The sequence below is a fragment of the Marmota monax genome, unplaced genomic scaffold, assembly GCF_021218885.2.
Source record: "Marmota monax isolate L192 unplaced genomic scaffold, Marmota_monax_Labrador192_F-V1.1 WCK01_AAM20220418_F8-fsc00092, whole genome shotgun sequence".
NCBI lineage: Eukaryota > Metazoa > Chordata > Mammalia > Rodentia > Sciuridae > Marmota > Marmota monax.
This window is the reverse complement of record NW_026692583.1, coordinates 3,115,398-3,128,553: the sequence shown is the minus strand read 5'-3', so window position 1 is coordinate 3,128,553 and position 13,156 is coordinate 3,115,398. Positions and strand designations below refer to the sequence as shown.

The following is a 13,156-nucleotide window of genomic DNA, read 5'->3' as shown; positions in this document are numbered from 1 at the left end:
TAAAAGGAACAAATATTAAGAGCTAAGAAAATTGCTGTTAAATAAAAAATGTAACTGGTTCTCTCAATTCCTTTTCATGTAAATTTTTTTTTTTTTTTTAATCTTTCAGGGCTGGGGTTGTGGCTCAGTGGTAGAGCACGCACCTTGCACATGTGAGGCACTGGGTTAGATCCTCAGCACAACATAAAAATAAATAAAAGTATTGTGTCCATCTACAACCAAAAATATATGTAAAAAAAAAAAATCTTTCAGAAAAATTTTCTGTAGGGCTGGAGTTGTGGCTCAGAGGTAGAGCACTTGCCTAGCGTGAGGCACTGGGTTCAATCCTCAGCACCACATAAAATAAAAAATAAAGATATTGTGCCCACCTGTAACTAAAAAATAAATATTAAAATTTTTTTCTTTAGTTATTTGTTGAATTTGGGGATTAAGGAAAATATTTGTTAAGAAATAAATGCATCAGGCTTTTCTCATTATAGCAGGTTTTCTTAATCCTAAGAAATGTTAACAATTGCTATCTCAGAATCAAAAACTAATGCTAAATAACCATTCAAGGCTTAGAAAATGCAGATTACTGATGCAGAGAAAGTACTATGCTGCCAAATCAAGCTCCAATACAGCTAAATATCTAAACTTCCAATGTAGTCAAAAATAAAATTGATTTGAATATATATTTTTTAAATGTATATTTATTTTAGATTTAAATGTACCTTTATTTTATTTATTTATATGTGGTGCTGAGACTCGAACCCAGGCAAGCACTCTACCACTGAGCCACAACCCCAGCTCCTGTAATATATATATATATATATATATATATATATATATATATATATATATATATATATATATATAATTTTAAAAAAATCTTTGTTCTATTTATTTATTTTTATGTGGTGCTGAGTATTGAACCCAGTGTCTCATACTTGCTAGGCAAGTGCTGTACCACTATAATATATTTTTATATTAGCCCCTATAATATATTTTTAATGTACAAGTCTACTCAGATTTCTAATAAATAAAAGTAATACTTTCTGGCCAGATTATTTTTTTCTTGTGATTTTGAACCTGTTCATGATTCACTTATTTGCCACTAGAGTAAAATGTAGATCAGTGGAACAAAAAGGATGTTCCTATAGTCCCAGAATCTAAAGACATCCTTTAGAAATTCTATAAATTTCATGAGCAGTTAATCTTACTGCTTAACATTATAATAAATCTGTAATACTGGAACATGAGCTAAGAATCAACCAAAAAAATATAGATACAAAGTATAGCACCCAAAAGGAGGTATTGTTGTTGCTGTTGGTGCCACAAAATACAATTCTAAAATTCTTTGCTCTTTACATTTGAATTACCAGAAGGAGCAATTTCTTTCATCCTGAGAATACAAACTTTTCGTGGATACCTGATTCTTTTGTTCCTGTTTCTGTTGTGCAAGAAATTCTTCTCTCTCTTTTTCAACTCGAAGTTGCCTTGCTATTTTAAGCATCCGTTGATGATTCTGAACTGTCTCCACCTACAGTAAGGGAATAAGTAGTACATTTACTGTCAGGTTTGAGAAATAAATTAGCATGTCACGTGACACAGACATCCACTTATCATTTCCTTTTGGTAAACAGTACTCCCTAGAGATGACAGCAAAGCTCTAGACTCCAGGTCCTTAAAAGTTTTGGGCTACTGCCTACGGAGATTCCCTTTCCCTCAATGTCGTTTGAGTTCATCCTCAGATGTACAACCATGCCTGGCTTAATCTTTATTTGCATTCCTAAATCTTTGCCAGTCCTTAGGACTTCGGGCCAAATTCTACAGTGCTAATTCTTTCCTTACCCTTTTCTTCAAACGTTCAACTCTCTTAATGAGCTGATCCTTTTCTTCTTCCATTGCACTAATATCCTAAAAAGTAGTAAAGAGGACATTAAAAACTTAGAAATGAGATAAGATTTTTATACGATTATGCATCGACCATTTTCATCATTTAGAACCAGAGCAGTAAGGAACAAAAATTCTCTTTTGGACAAAGGGCATTTCTATTTTTCCCTCGGGTTCTTTATGAAGGGTAATTTTTTTGGCAACTTGGTTTTCATCTAGAAAAGCAACTAAAGCAGGTTAAAACGCAGCAAGGTGAAGCTGCCAACTGACACATCTGTGTTCTGATTCCAAATATGGGCACATGATTTTTTAAAGATTCTCTATAATGGAAAGTGTGCAGGTCTAAATACATGAACAACAGCTGCTGACATCCCATCTGCTCTGTTAAATGCCAAACCATGTATTCTGCCAATTTTCCATCAAAATTATTTTTAAGGCTATGGTGATTTTAAGACATAAATTATATCTGTTTTTGCCAACTAACCAATTCTCTCCCTAAAAATAAATCACCTCTCTCTGATTATTAAACTTTTTAAAATATTACATTAAAAATCCAAAATTAAAGAGAAAGAAATGTGGGAATGGACAATACATTCCAAGTAAGAATAAAATCAAGATATTTAAAAATAAGTAAGTAATAAATAAATTACCTTCCTTTTAACCAGTTCCATAATATTTTTCAGTGAAAACAAAAATCCTTCCTAAACCTGAAAAAACTAATACAATAATACCAAAGGTAAAATATACATTATTAGTCAGTATTGGCAAAATTTGAGAAAATGGGCACTCTCACTCACTACTGGTGGCAGTATATAAAAAATAGTATAAGATAAAATAAATGTGCATCCCTTCTAGCTCAATAATGCTACATTTGGGGAATCTATCCTAATAAAATATTCATGAAAAGCCACAGAGTTTTTTTTCACAGACTTTTTAAAAAGGATTCTTACTAACTATATCTAAAATTTGAAAAAAATCTAAATGTCTGAGAATTATTAAGTAAACTACATTATATAATGAAAATTATTAAATATTATGTAGAAGAATGTTTAATGGCATGAGAAAAAGTCAAGATATGACATTACTTGAAAGAAGTAAATTATAAATTGTATGTATGTACAGTATAATATCAAGGAAAAGATTTAAATATATTTGTCAAAATGTCAACAGTGGTTATCTCTAGAACATGGGATTATGAGTGAATTATTTTCTATTTCTATTTCCTATTTAATCACATTTTCTAAACTTACTACAAAGAATATATTCAAGAATACTTTGGTAATAATGAGTGAAATTAAAATATAAACTCCAGGTTCTTTTAACATTTTGGTTTATTCATAGGACATAATGAAGAACAGGAGAGGAATATCAATCATCTTCCATGCTATTTTAAGTATGTACTTATTGGTCTTTTCTCCCTTACTACATCTGAGTTCATCTTCATTCCTAATATTCAATAAACTCCTATTGAGAACCTACCCTGTGCCAAGCACTGTGATGGAGACTAGGAATATAGGGGCAAATAAGATATACAGTACTTACCGTCATAGCCCTTAAAGGTAATTGGAAGACAGACATTAAAGTAATTAATAAGTGTAATGAGTGCTATAAAAAAAATAATAGAGGTAACTAATCTATTTAATGAATTAGAGAAGGCTTCCCTGAGGAAGCAACTTCTAATGTGTCTAAATTAGAATATAAAAATGGCATTGAAAACTCAGGAATTCTAAAAGCACAAAATCCATACAAGTCAGTATGGTAATAGTTTGAGGAAAGAACTTAAAATGCTTGGTGAAAATATAAAAATATTTTCTAGGGAACATTAACAACATTTCTAGAATTTATTCTAAGGAAATAATCATAGACATGCCAAAAACATTATGTGGAAAATAATCATAGCATTATCTATAAGAGCAAAAATTGAAAACAAAAAACTAAAAATAGTTAAGTTACCCACATTTGGGAATATAGGTTGATCATGAAAAATCATTTTTTTTAGAAAAACAACAAAGGGACTGTATCCACAATGTAATAATTAAAAGGCAAGATATAAATAAGTATGTATCATGTGATCCCCAATACATACAAGATGATTTTTTTCCTCTTTTTGTTTTTCTGTATATTTTCTACCACATAAAGACTCAACAATCTTTTAAAACCCCTTCTAGTGATTTACCCAGTACATAGAACTTGCTGTAAATTTACCCTGGCCATTTGCTGTCATTAGTCTCCATAAAATCTTAAAACTCATACTGAATTAACGACAAATGAAAATGCAAAATCCAATATTATCCAAATCCAAAAAATTATGTTTTTTTCCTTTACCTTTCTGATTTCTGCTGTAGAAAATCCAGATGTTTTCAGCTGCTCACATTCTTTATGCAAAGTTTTAAAGGCTTCCATCAACTCTTCATACTAAAAGAAGAATGTCATTAAATCATAAATTCTATAATAGGATTACTTTCTTACTTTTTTTTTTTTTTAATGGCGCCAGAGACTGAACCTAGGGGCACTCAACCACTGAGCAACATCCCTTTTCTTTCTTTCTTTTTAAATTTAGAAACGGGATATAAGTTGCTTATGGCCTCATTTAGTTGCTGAGGCTGGCTTTGAACTCAAACCTCCTGCCTCAGCCTTCCAAACTGCTGGGATTATAGGCATTACACCAAGCCAGTAGGGATTTCTTAATCAAGCGTTTAAACTTGTAGTGATTATTAAACCATTGTAACAACAGCATTAAAAACACATTCTCAAACATTTATACAGGACACAGAAAAGTACATCTGTACAATGTGGCCAATAAATACCTCTCTAGCTTCATCTCTGGTTACTTTCCCACCTCACACTTTATACTCTACCTATGATAATCTTTTTTCAGCCCCTGGAACATTACATGATCTTATCTCCAGCTTACACACCCTCTCGCTCTGAGAAACTCTATGTCCTCATCCCTAAGTTGAATAACTCTGATTCATCCTACAGGTCTCAGCATAAATATCATAATTCTCAGAACAGCCTTCTTTAGCCCTGTACCTATCCTATCAGAGTAGATAGCATATAAAGTTATAACAGACAAGTTACTTGTTTGTCTTCTTCCATTAGACAGTGAGAATCAGGAAGACAAGAATCATATCCATTGTGTACACCTTTGTACTCCTGGGACTTACCACAGTGCATAATTCATACAGGTGTTTAATAAATAGTCAAATGAAAAAAATCACAACTTTATCCAATTTTTTTTGAACAATAATACTTTGGGGCCAGGTGTGGTGGCACATGCCTATAATTCCAGCTATTCAAGAGGCTGAGATAGGAGGATGGCAAGTTCAAGCCAGGATTGACAACTTAGCAAGACTGTCTCAAAAATAAAAAGGGCTGGGAATATAGCTCAGTGATAGAGCACCTGTGGGGTCAATCCCCAGTAGCACAAAGAAAGAAAGAAAAAAAAGAATAGGACTTTGGAAGGTCCAGGTGTGCAATCAGTGGTAGAGCACTTTGCCTAGAATGTACAAGACCCTGGGTTGAAATCCCCAAAACCAAAAAAAAAAAAAAAAAAAAAAAAAATAGTAGTGAATAGTAGTTTTTAAATGATAATTTCCTGGACAATGTCAGAAAATTAATAATATTTTTCTTGACTGTTCATATCCTATATATCTACAAATTATTTGTTCTAAAACTCTTCATTCAGAAAGAAAGTACGCATTTTTTTTAGTCTTTGCTAAATGACCAGTTAAATGTGTAAGTTATTTTATATATAAATAAATATGTCCTCATTGCCATTCTTTCATTAATTAGCTGGGCAAATTTAGTAAAAACTATGAATAAAATTCCTCTAAGGAAATTAGTTCTTATCAAATTTATTAATGGGGGAATGGAAGGGAGAAGAAAATATTTCATATTTATACTTCTCTTTTTCCTCTATATTACATGGAATCTTCAAAAAGTAGAGAAGGGGTGGTGTCTCATTCTGCTGAGCATCCACTATGACATCTGATATTATCTGCATAACTATTGTCTTAAGAGATCAATACTGACTCTATTTTGAGTGACTACCATGTCTACCCCAAAAAATGAAACATGGATGAAAAAGAAAAACACTCAGTTGATTGTTTTGATTCAATCCAAATGTTGAGCAACATATACAAGCCACTACACAGAATCCTGGGGGAAAACAAAGATGGATAATACATGATACCTGTCTCACCAGACCTCACAATCTACTGGGACAGACAGGCTGCCAAACTACTCATAACAAACTGGCACAAGTCAGTCCAAACGAGTGCTTTGCTATAAAAGTTCAAAACACTAAATGGAGACCTTTTTTTTTTTTTTTAATCAAACTCCTTTTGATTAAAAGATTGGTTTCTTTCTGCAGTCTTTGACCAGCAATGTGCTCTGGGTTCTCAGGACCAGGAACCAGACCAGCCAGAATCCTCAGTAATCAAGAGCTTTAAGAGCATAGGCCAGAACCCAGTGTTACTACAAAACTCTGTGAGAAAAATGCACTGAAACTTCAAACTCCCAGCCTATCTTTACATCTTTTGAGGCTGCAGTGTGGCTTCTTTACCTACTTCCTTGCAGGGGCTCAGCAGTTCCAAAAAGCCTAGGATAAGGTCGATTTATACCATTTATCCTGATGCAATTATTATGATAGCCTGTTTCTATCAAATTTGGATGACAAATTGTATAGTTACCTTACTGATGAACAAAGCTCTCTGCAATTTCAAGCCCAGGATCCTGTCTACTTACAACTACTAAGTAATATTGTGTAGACATGGCAGATTCTGAAATCTTAATTTCAGGGTTTTTACTTCCTATCCATATACTACTTTTATTACTAAAAAGGTATTTGTGTACAAAAGTCATTATTTTAAGATGTGACTGCAGCTGACTTTAGCTGATATTGTTCTACCTTTGTGCCACCTGGAAATACAGAGACAACAATTAAAAAGAAATTAACGTGTATTTGAATATGCACATCTTGAAATCCATTACAGATAGTTTCAAAATACCAAATTCATGTAATACATACCTGTTTATTGGTGTCAGCCACAGTTTCATCCTGAAGAAACTCATTTGGTACCTCAAGTTTTATTAAAAAACGAGCTAAATATGCTCTTTTCTTCAGTTCACTAGTTCTCTGGAGAAGCCAGTGGAGCACTGGGTAAATTACAGGTTTACTTCCAATCACTAAACCCTGACGGAAGGTACTCCTAAGAAAGATGCACACACAAATGCTTATCAGTGAAACTGGAAGAGTCAGTTTTTGCTCAAAATCTGATTTACAACATCCTGGTTGTTTTCTACAACTACTTTAAAAAAATAAACCCAAGGCTATTCTAAAGTTAATCTTATATTCAGAAATTTGAGCCCCCAATATATCACCAAAGTATCCAAGGAAGTTATGTTGAAACTATTCATAGGCATAGTCAGACTTCATTGACTGGGCAGTGTTTGTTTTTTATCTAGGATGACAGATAATGATAAAATGGTATAATGGATTTACCTGACATTTTTTTGTTGTTGTTTTTTAGAGAGAGAATTTTTTTTTTTGTAGATGGACACAACACAATGCCTTTATTTTTACGTGGTGCTGAGAATCGAACGGGTCTGCCCGTGCTAGGGGAGTGCTCTACTGCTGAGCCACAATCCCAGCCTCTACCTGACTTTTTTTGGTTAGAGCAAAGAACTGACCCACTTAAGACTTTTGCATGACAAAGTGGTATTAGAAGGTTTAAGACTATTTTAAAATTCAGTGATATCCTCAGGCCATTGAATCAGGGAGATCAAGTATTGTCTAAAATGACTGATTGTGACACCTGGAAGTCAGACGTTAAAGCATGATTTTAAGAAAGCAATATTTAATTGGGTGCAGTGGTGCCCACCTATAATCCCAATGACTCTGAAAGCTGAAGCAGGAGAATCACAAGTTCAAGACCAGTCCTGGCAACTTAGTGATAGCCTGTCTCAAAATTTAAAAAGTAAATGAATAAAAAGGGCTGGGAGCAATGAAAGAAGCAATATGTGAGGCTGGACACAGTGGCACATGCCAGTAATCCCAGCTGTAAGTTCAGGGTCAGCCTGGTTAATGGAGCAAGACCCTGTCTCAAGATAAAATAAAAAGGGATGAGGGTCTGGGGCTGTTGTAGCTCAGTGGTAGAACACTTGCCTAGCAAATGTGAAGCACTGGGTTCAATTTTCAGTACCACATAAAAATAAATAAATAATAAAGGTATTGTGTCCATCTACAACTAAAAATATTAAAAAAAAAAGGGGGGGATAGGGATGTAGCTCAGTGGCAGAGAGCTTGCCTGGCATGTGTGAGGCCCTTGATTCAACCCCTAGCACCACTAAAAAAGAAAAGAAAAGGAATACTTGAGCAGATTCTTACATGTCTGTGGCATTTCCCGGAGGTTTGTATTTAAGGATACCAAGAAGGCTCAACATCCGTTTGGCTGTCTGCTCTGGCATCTCCTCTCTGATATCAACAACTTGCTAACAAATAAAGAAATTAAAAAATATGTCATTGTTACACATTTAACAAAGAACAATATTTAAACTTACTGACAAAATTGTTTTGCTAGAGTATAACAGGCACACTAGTCTCTTCACAAAACAGTATTGGAGCCCCCAGATTCAAATGAAAGCACACACAGTCAGATCAGGATCCATATTAGGAACATTAAGCTTAAAAAAAAAAAAAAAAAAAAAGTCTCCAGTGGAAAAGACCAGTGTATGAGAGACATGAGCTAACTTGCAATACAATAAAACCTTTTGTAAAAGTGTTTTCATTCCAGGGCCAAATCTATTTATGTCTAGAACAGAGAAACAATTTCTAAATAAGGTACAAGTGAATCATTTAAAATTTGAGTTGGTAGAGAAACCTTAAAGATCATTTATTATTACTTTATAGGCATGGAAAATAAGACCCAGAGAGGTTAAGTAATTTGTCCAAGACTCACAGCTATTTAGTGGCAGAAACTGACTGTCTTGCCAACCTTTCCATTATAGAGAAAGAGAAAACTCTTACCTTTGGGTCAATCTCAGCCAGAACATCATTGAGAACTTGTAAAAGTTGCATAGGTTCCAGGGAATCAAATGTGATTAAATTATAGTTCTTCTTAAAAGGCTCCTTATTGAGATTGTCCACAATGAATTTGATTTGATCACTCATAATTGTGTCTTATAACATTAAACTAAAGAGTAAAAAATAGAGGAAACAATGTCTCAATATTGTCAGCAAAAGTTCTGGGGGAAAATCAGAATTAAGTCCATACAAAGTAGACATAAAAGGTATAATTCTGCAGGGCATGTAAAACACTATAAATTCAGGGCTATTTTATTGAAAGAAATTGGAGTATGAAGGCTTTATTTAAAAAGCTGCAGTATATACTATTTTTAACATCAAATGTTTTGGCATATGCTTCAGATATGATAATAATCACCAGAATTAACATGGACAAATGACTAATAAATCCTACCTACATTCATCTCCTACACAGCTCTACAACTTCCACTGAGGGGTTAGCATTTGGTTACAGACATTCTTCTAATTATTATTTTTTTATTATTAGCAGTTCACATTTTTAAAATAGGGAGATTTTTACACTGAAGTCTAGATGTCCAATTTCTCTTGAAAATCAGATCTGACTTGCCTGGACCTACATTCATGCTTAGCTCTGACCAATTGAAGCTGGTCGCGGGTTCGATCCCCGTACTGGCCACCAAATGCCGCAGTCTGGCTGGGCACAATTCAGGAGCCACTTGTCAAAAGAAACGAACTTTATTTTTAGAACCACACACGCCAAACAAAACTGCTCCTCAGGATAAACCCTCAGAGCCCAACTGCCACCACCGGCTTCCCACAAGCCTCTCTCACAACCATAAGCCTCTCCACCTCCCGCAATCCTCCTGCTCTTGAGGCCGATTAGATGGGTTGCATGGGCGGAGCCAAAAAAGTGGAGTGAGGGCTACATGCTGTAGCCTCAGCATGCACTCTTTAGTGTCAGTATCCACCAAAAACTCTTCACCGGTTTCTGTTATCAGTTTAGCCTGGTAGGCATCAACTCTGCCACCCTGAGTAATTCAAGCCTTCATTTTCTTTTGCTTTCGATGAGGAAAGTCACTAGTCTCCCCTTCTTTCCATTACGAATCATTTGTAGGCTTCTCACATACAAAATAAAAGTCCAACTTCTTTGTCTTCAAGACTTCTAAAACCAAGCTCTACTTAACTTTTCCAACTTCATTTCCAAATTGTTAACTTTCACCCTTTCAAACTTCAGCCCCTTGAAATAGTCATTGCTCCTTATATAGTTTTTCTACTTCTCTATCTTCAGTTAATGTATTCTTTACCTAGAATGCTCCCCCCTTTTCCCCACATCCTGGGTTGCAAATCTCAACCATCTTTCAAGCACTGCCCATGAAATTCAAGTTCAACTTTCTCAAGTTATCTTAGATTCTGCAGCAGAACAAACAGTGCCTGTTGCCAAGCAGACCACACTTCCCTGGCACTTCACTCTCTGGGTAACCTTTTATCTTGTACTAGTTTCTATGTATACATTTTTCCTTTCTGTAAAACTGTAAATTCCATGAGGGTGGTGTTTCTGTCCAATTCCTCTTGTGAACACTCGCTGTATCTAAAACTGACTTCCTTCCACTAGACTGAATGAACTTGTTCACAGGCCTAAGGTCAGGAAAAAAATGGAAGACTAAGTCTAAAATAAATCAGGCTAGTGGTAAAAATGATCACAACTTTGCAAAATATTGAATATTTGATTTCTTAATTGCTGAAACAACTTTACCAAGGTAAGTTGCTTTAACTTAGCAATTACAAAATGAACTGCTAAAAAGAACAAGTTACTTCAGTGCTCCTTATATGTAAAAACCATGAAATGGAAAGATGCCATTTTACTCAAGACATAAGCACGTTGTTCTGAAATGGATTTAATTGGGGGTGTGGAGCTGGATATTCAAAATACATCAACAGGTAAAGATATTACCAACTATAGATAAAACTAAAAATTAGAGTAATAACAATAAGCCAAAAGAGGACAGATAGGACCTACGTGTCTTATAAATTTGAGATTTCCTTTAAGCTATAAAAGGGAAAAAAAGGGAGCGCATATATATATATTTTAATATCTACATTGGAGGCGCACTTTTTCCACGTCGAAATCTTCACGCGGGCATAATTTTTAATGACTTGAAAATTATCGACATGGCTAGTCTTTGTTTCCTCTTTCAACAACCAAATAAATACTCAGGGTAAAGGAGCCAGACGTTCCCGGGTTTCCCCCACCCTCGTCACCCACCCGCTCGCTCGCGGGGGGCAAAGGCACAGCATCCAGGCAGGCAGCCTGCGCCCGGCCGGCTCTGCGCTCCAAAATGAGCAAACGCAATTACTGCGGCTCCTCCAGGCCGAGTGGCCGCACGGTTCACGAGCGTCACCCACGCGGGCACCGAGGGCCGTGCGGAGAATGAAAACCAGGGCGTGCGTCTCATCGGGCGCAGCGCCCGCCGGGACAGACCCGCCGCCTCGAGGAGCTCCAGAAACGGCGTCCCCGGCGCCGCGGGCAGCGGAGAGGGGACCGAGAACCCGCGCCCGGCCAGGCCCAGCGCGGGACTGCCGAGGGCGCCCCAGAGATTCGCCTGCGGGGCAGCGGCCTGCATCCCCGCGAGGCCCAGCGGGGCCCGACCCGCGACGGCGGACTGAACCGCTGCGACCCCCGGCGAGGGGCGGCGCCGGGCCCAGAAGGGAGCGGGAGTTCTCTCCCGTTTCAGGGTTCGGGGGAGCTTCCGACCGCGAGTTGGCGAGGTTACCTCAAATTCTCCTCACGAAACCACTTCCCCACCCCCCTAAGAAGCACCCGGGCTCCAGCGAGTTCCTAGAGACGAGCTCCTTGGCAACGGTTGCTAGGCCGTGACGGACGTCACTTCCGGCGGCTGGGGCGGGGGAGGCGCGCGCTGGGGGCGGGGCTCGACTGGGAAAGGATGGACAAGTGTCCGGCCCACGTGCAAAGTGGGTTCGCCGCGTTTGAGCCACTGCAGGGAAGAGAGAGCGTTTGGGGCGCTTAGCCTAGTTAGAAATCCTGCAGTAACCTTCCCGAACGTCCTGCAGTGCACAGTTTGTAAAGTACTCTGATAAGATTGACTCATGCTGAATGCCTGTGCTATTTCATTTATTCACTCATTCATTCATTCATTCATTCATCAAACCTGGGTGATGCCTTCTTTGAAGCAGGGCTGGTGGGGTGACGATTTGGATTTGAAGCATTTGGTCCCAGCTTCAAATTTAGGTTTTTGACATAAGCGTTTCCAAAGTAGGTTATACATAGGAACAACCATAGAGAGTCTGGCAGGATTAAAACAAAACACATTCATCATGGAGATTTCAGCCTGTGTCACATTATTGTGTCACATTGCCTATACTGGGAATTTGATTTTTTTTTTTTAATCCAGTAACTTCTTTAATGAGAGCCTGAAAAGAAAAGGCAAGAATAAATGGCTTACAGTTTCCTTTGACTGTAAGGGTCCGGTGAAGCGTCGGAGGAAGAGACCACAAGAGACTGGCTTCATGCAATAAGCAGGAGGGAGTTTATTGAGGATCCAATTCAGCGCGCTGAGGCTCCAGGCAGGCTCGCTCAAGAAGGGAGGGCAGCCCAGAGCCTAGAGCAGAGGTCAAGCAGTGCTTAAGTACACTTTTTGGGGAGGGCAGGGGGCTTTGTATACATCAGAACAAATCATCATGAGGCGCGGGAAAATTGAACAACAACTCCTAAACATGATTAGTTCATTCATTGGCGGGAACAGGTCGGTCGGGGGTGATTGGTCACTCCTAAGCGGGGTACACATTCAAACTGATTGGTTTTAGGGCCTAAATGACTTCGTGACAAGTTACACAGAGTCCCAGGTTATTAGACAACCAGGGAGTCAGTGGGAATATTTACTGGGCAGTTCCAGTATTGTCCTAACAGCTACAGGGATTTCAGGTTTTGCAGGTAGCATAGAAACCTAACAATACCTAATCCTTTACATTTTAACTCAGACCTTGCAGCTTAGAAACTTTACAATACCCGGTCTTTTACCCTTTAACTTTTACGCTTTAACTTCAATTTCTTTTACCCTTACATGACCTCTGAGAGGCTTCCTTTGGGCACATGCAGAAACAGAGTAGTTCTTGCAGTCTTGGTGGTTCACATCCTGTGCCATGTGCAGGGAGATCTTTATACCAAGATCATTGATGAGGTTTGTAAGTCTAATGAAAGTCTTCTATAGGGTCTACAAG

At 37.5% G+C, this 13,156-nt stretch overlaps 1 protein-coding gene across 3 annotated transcripts in view; it reads right to left on the bottom strand.

Annotated features, from left to right (window-relative positions):
• Positions 1–11,843, bottom strand: part of Ift81 (intraflagellar transport 81) — a 67,100-nt gene extending 55,257 nt beyond the window's left edge. For 2 of the 3 annotated variants that reach the window (XM_046446274.2, XM_046446275.2), the window contains exons 1-7: positions 11,692–11,843; positions 8,903–9,068; positions 8,264–8,367; positions 6,905–7,085; positions 4,198–4,287; positions 1,831–1,896; positions 1,409–1,519 (exon numbers count right to left, since the gene is read on the bottom strand). In XM_046446274.2, the coding sequence (XP_046302230.1) occupies positions 1,409–1,519; positions 1,831–1,896; positions 4,198–4,287; positions 6,905–7,085; positions 8,264–8,367; positions 8,903–9,046 (696 nt within the window). In that variant the 5' untranslated portion in view covers positions 9,047–9,068; positions 11,692–11,843. Of the gene's footprint in view, positions 1–1,408; positions 1,520–1,830; positions 1,897–4,197; positions 4,288–6,904; positions 7,086–8,263; positions 8,368–8,902; positions 9,069–11,183; positions 11,324–11,691 lie in introns of those variants that run through there. The other variant, XM_058579868.1, reaches the window with a different exon arrangement.
• Between the last annotated feature and the right edge of the window lie 1,313 nt (positions 11,844–13,156).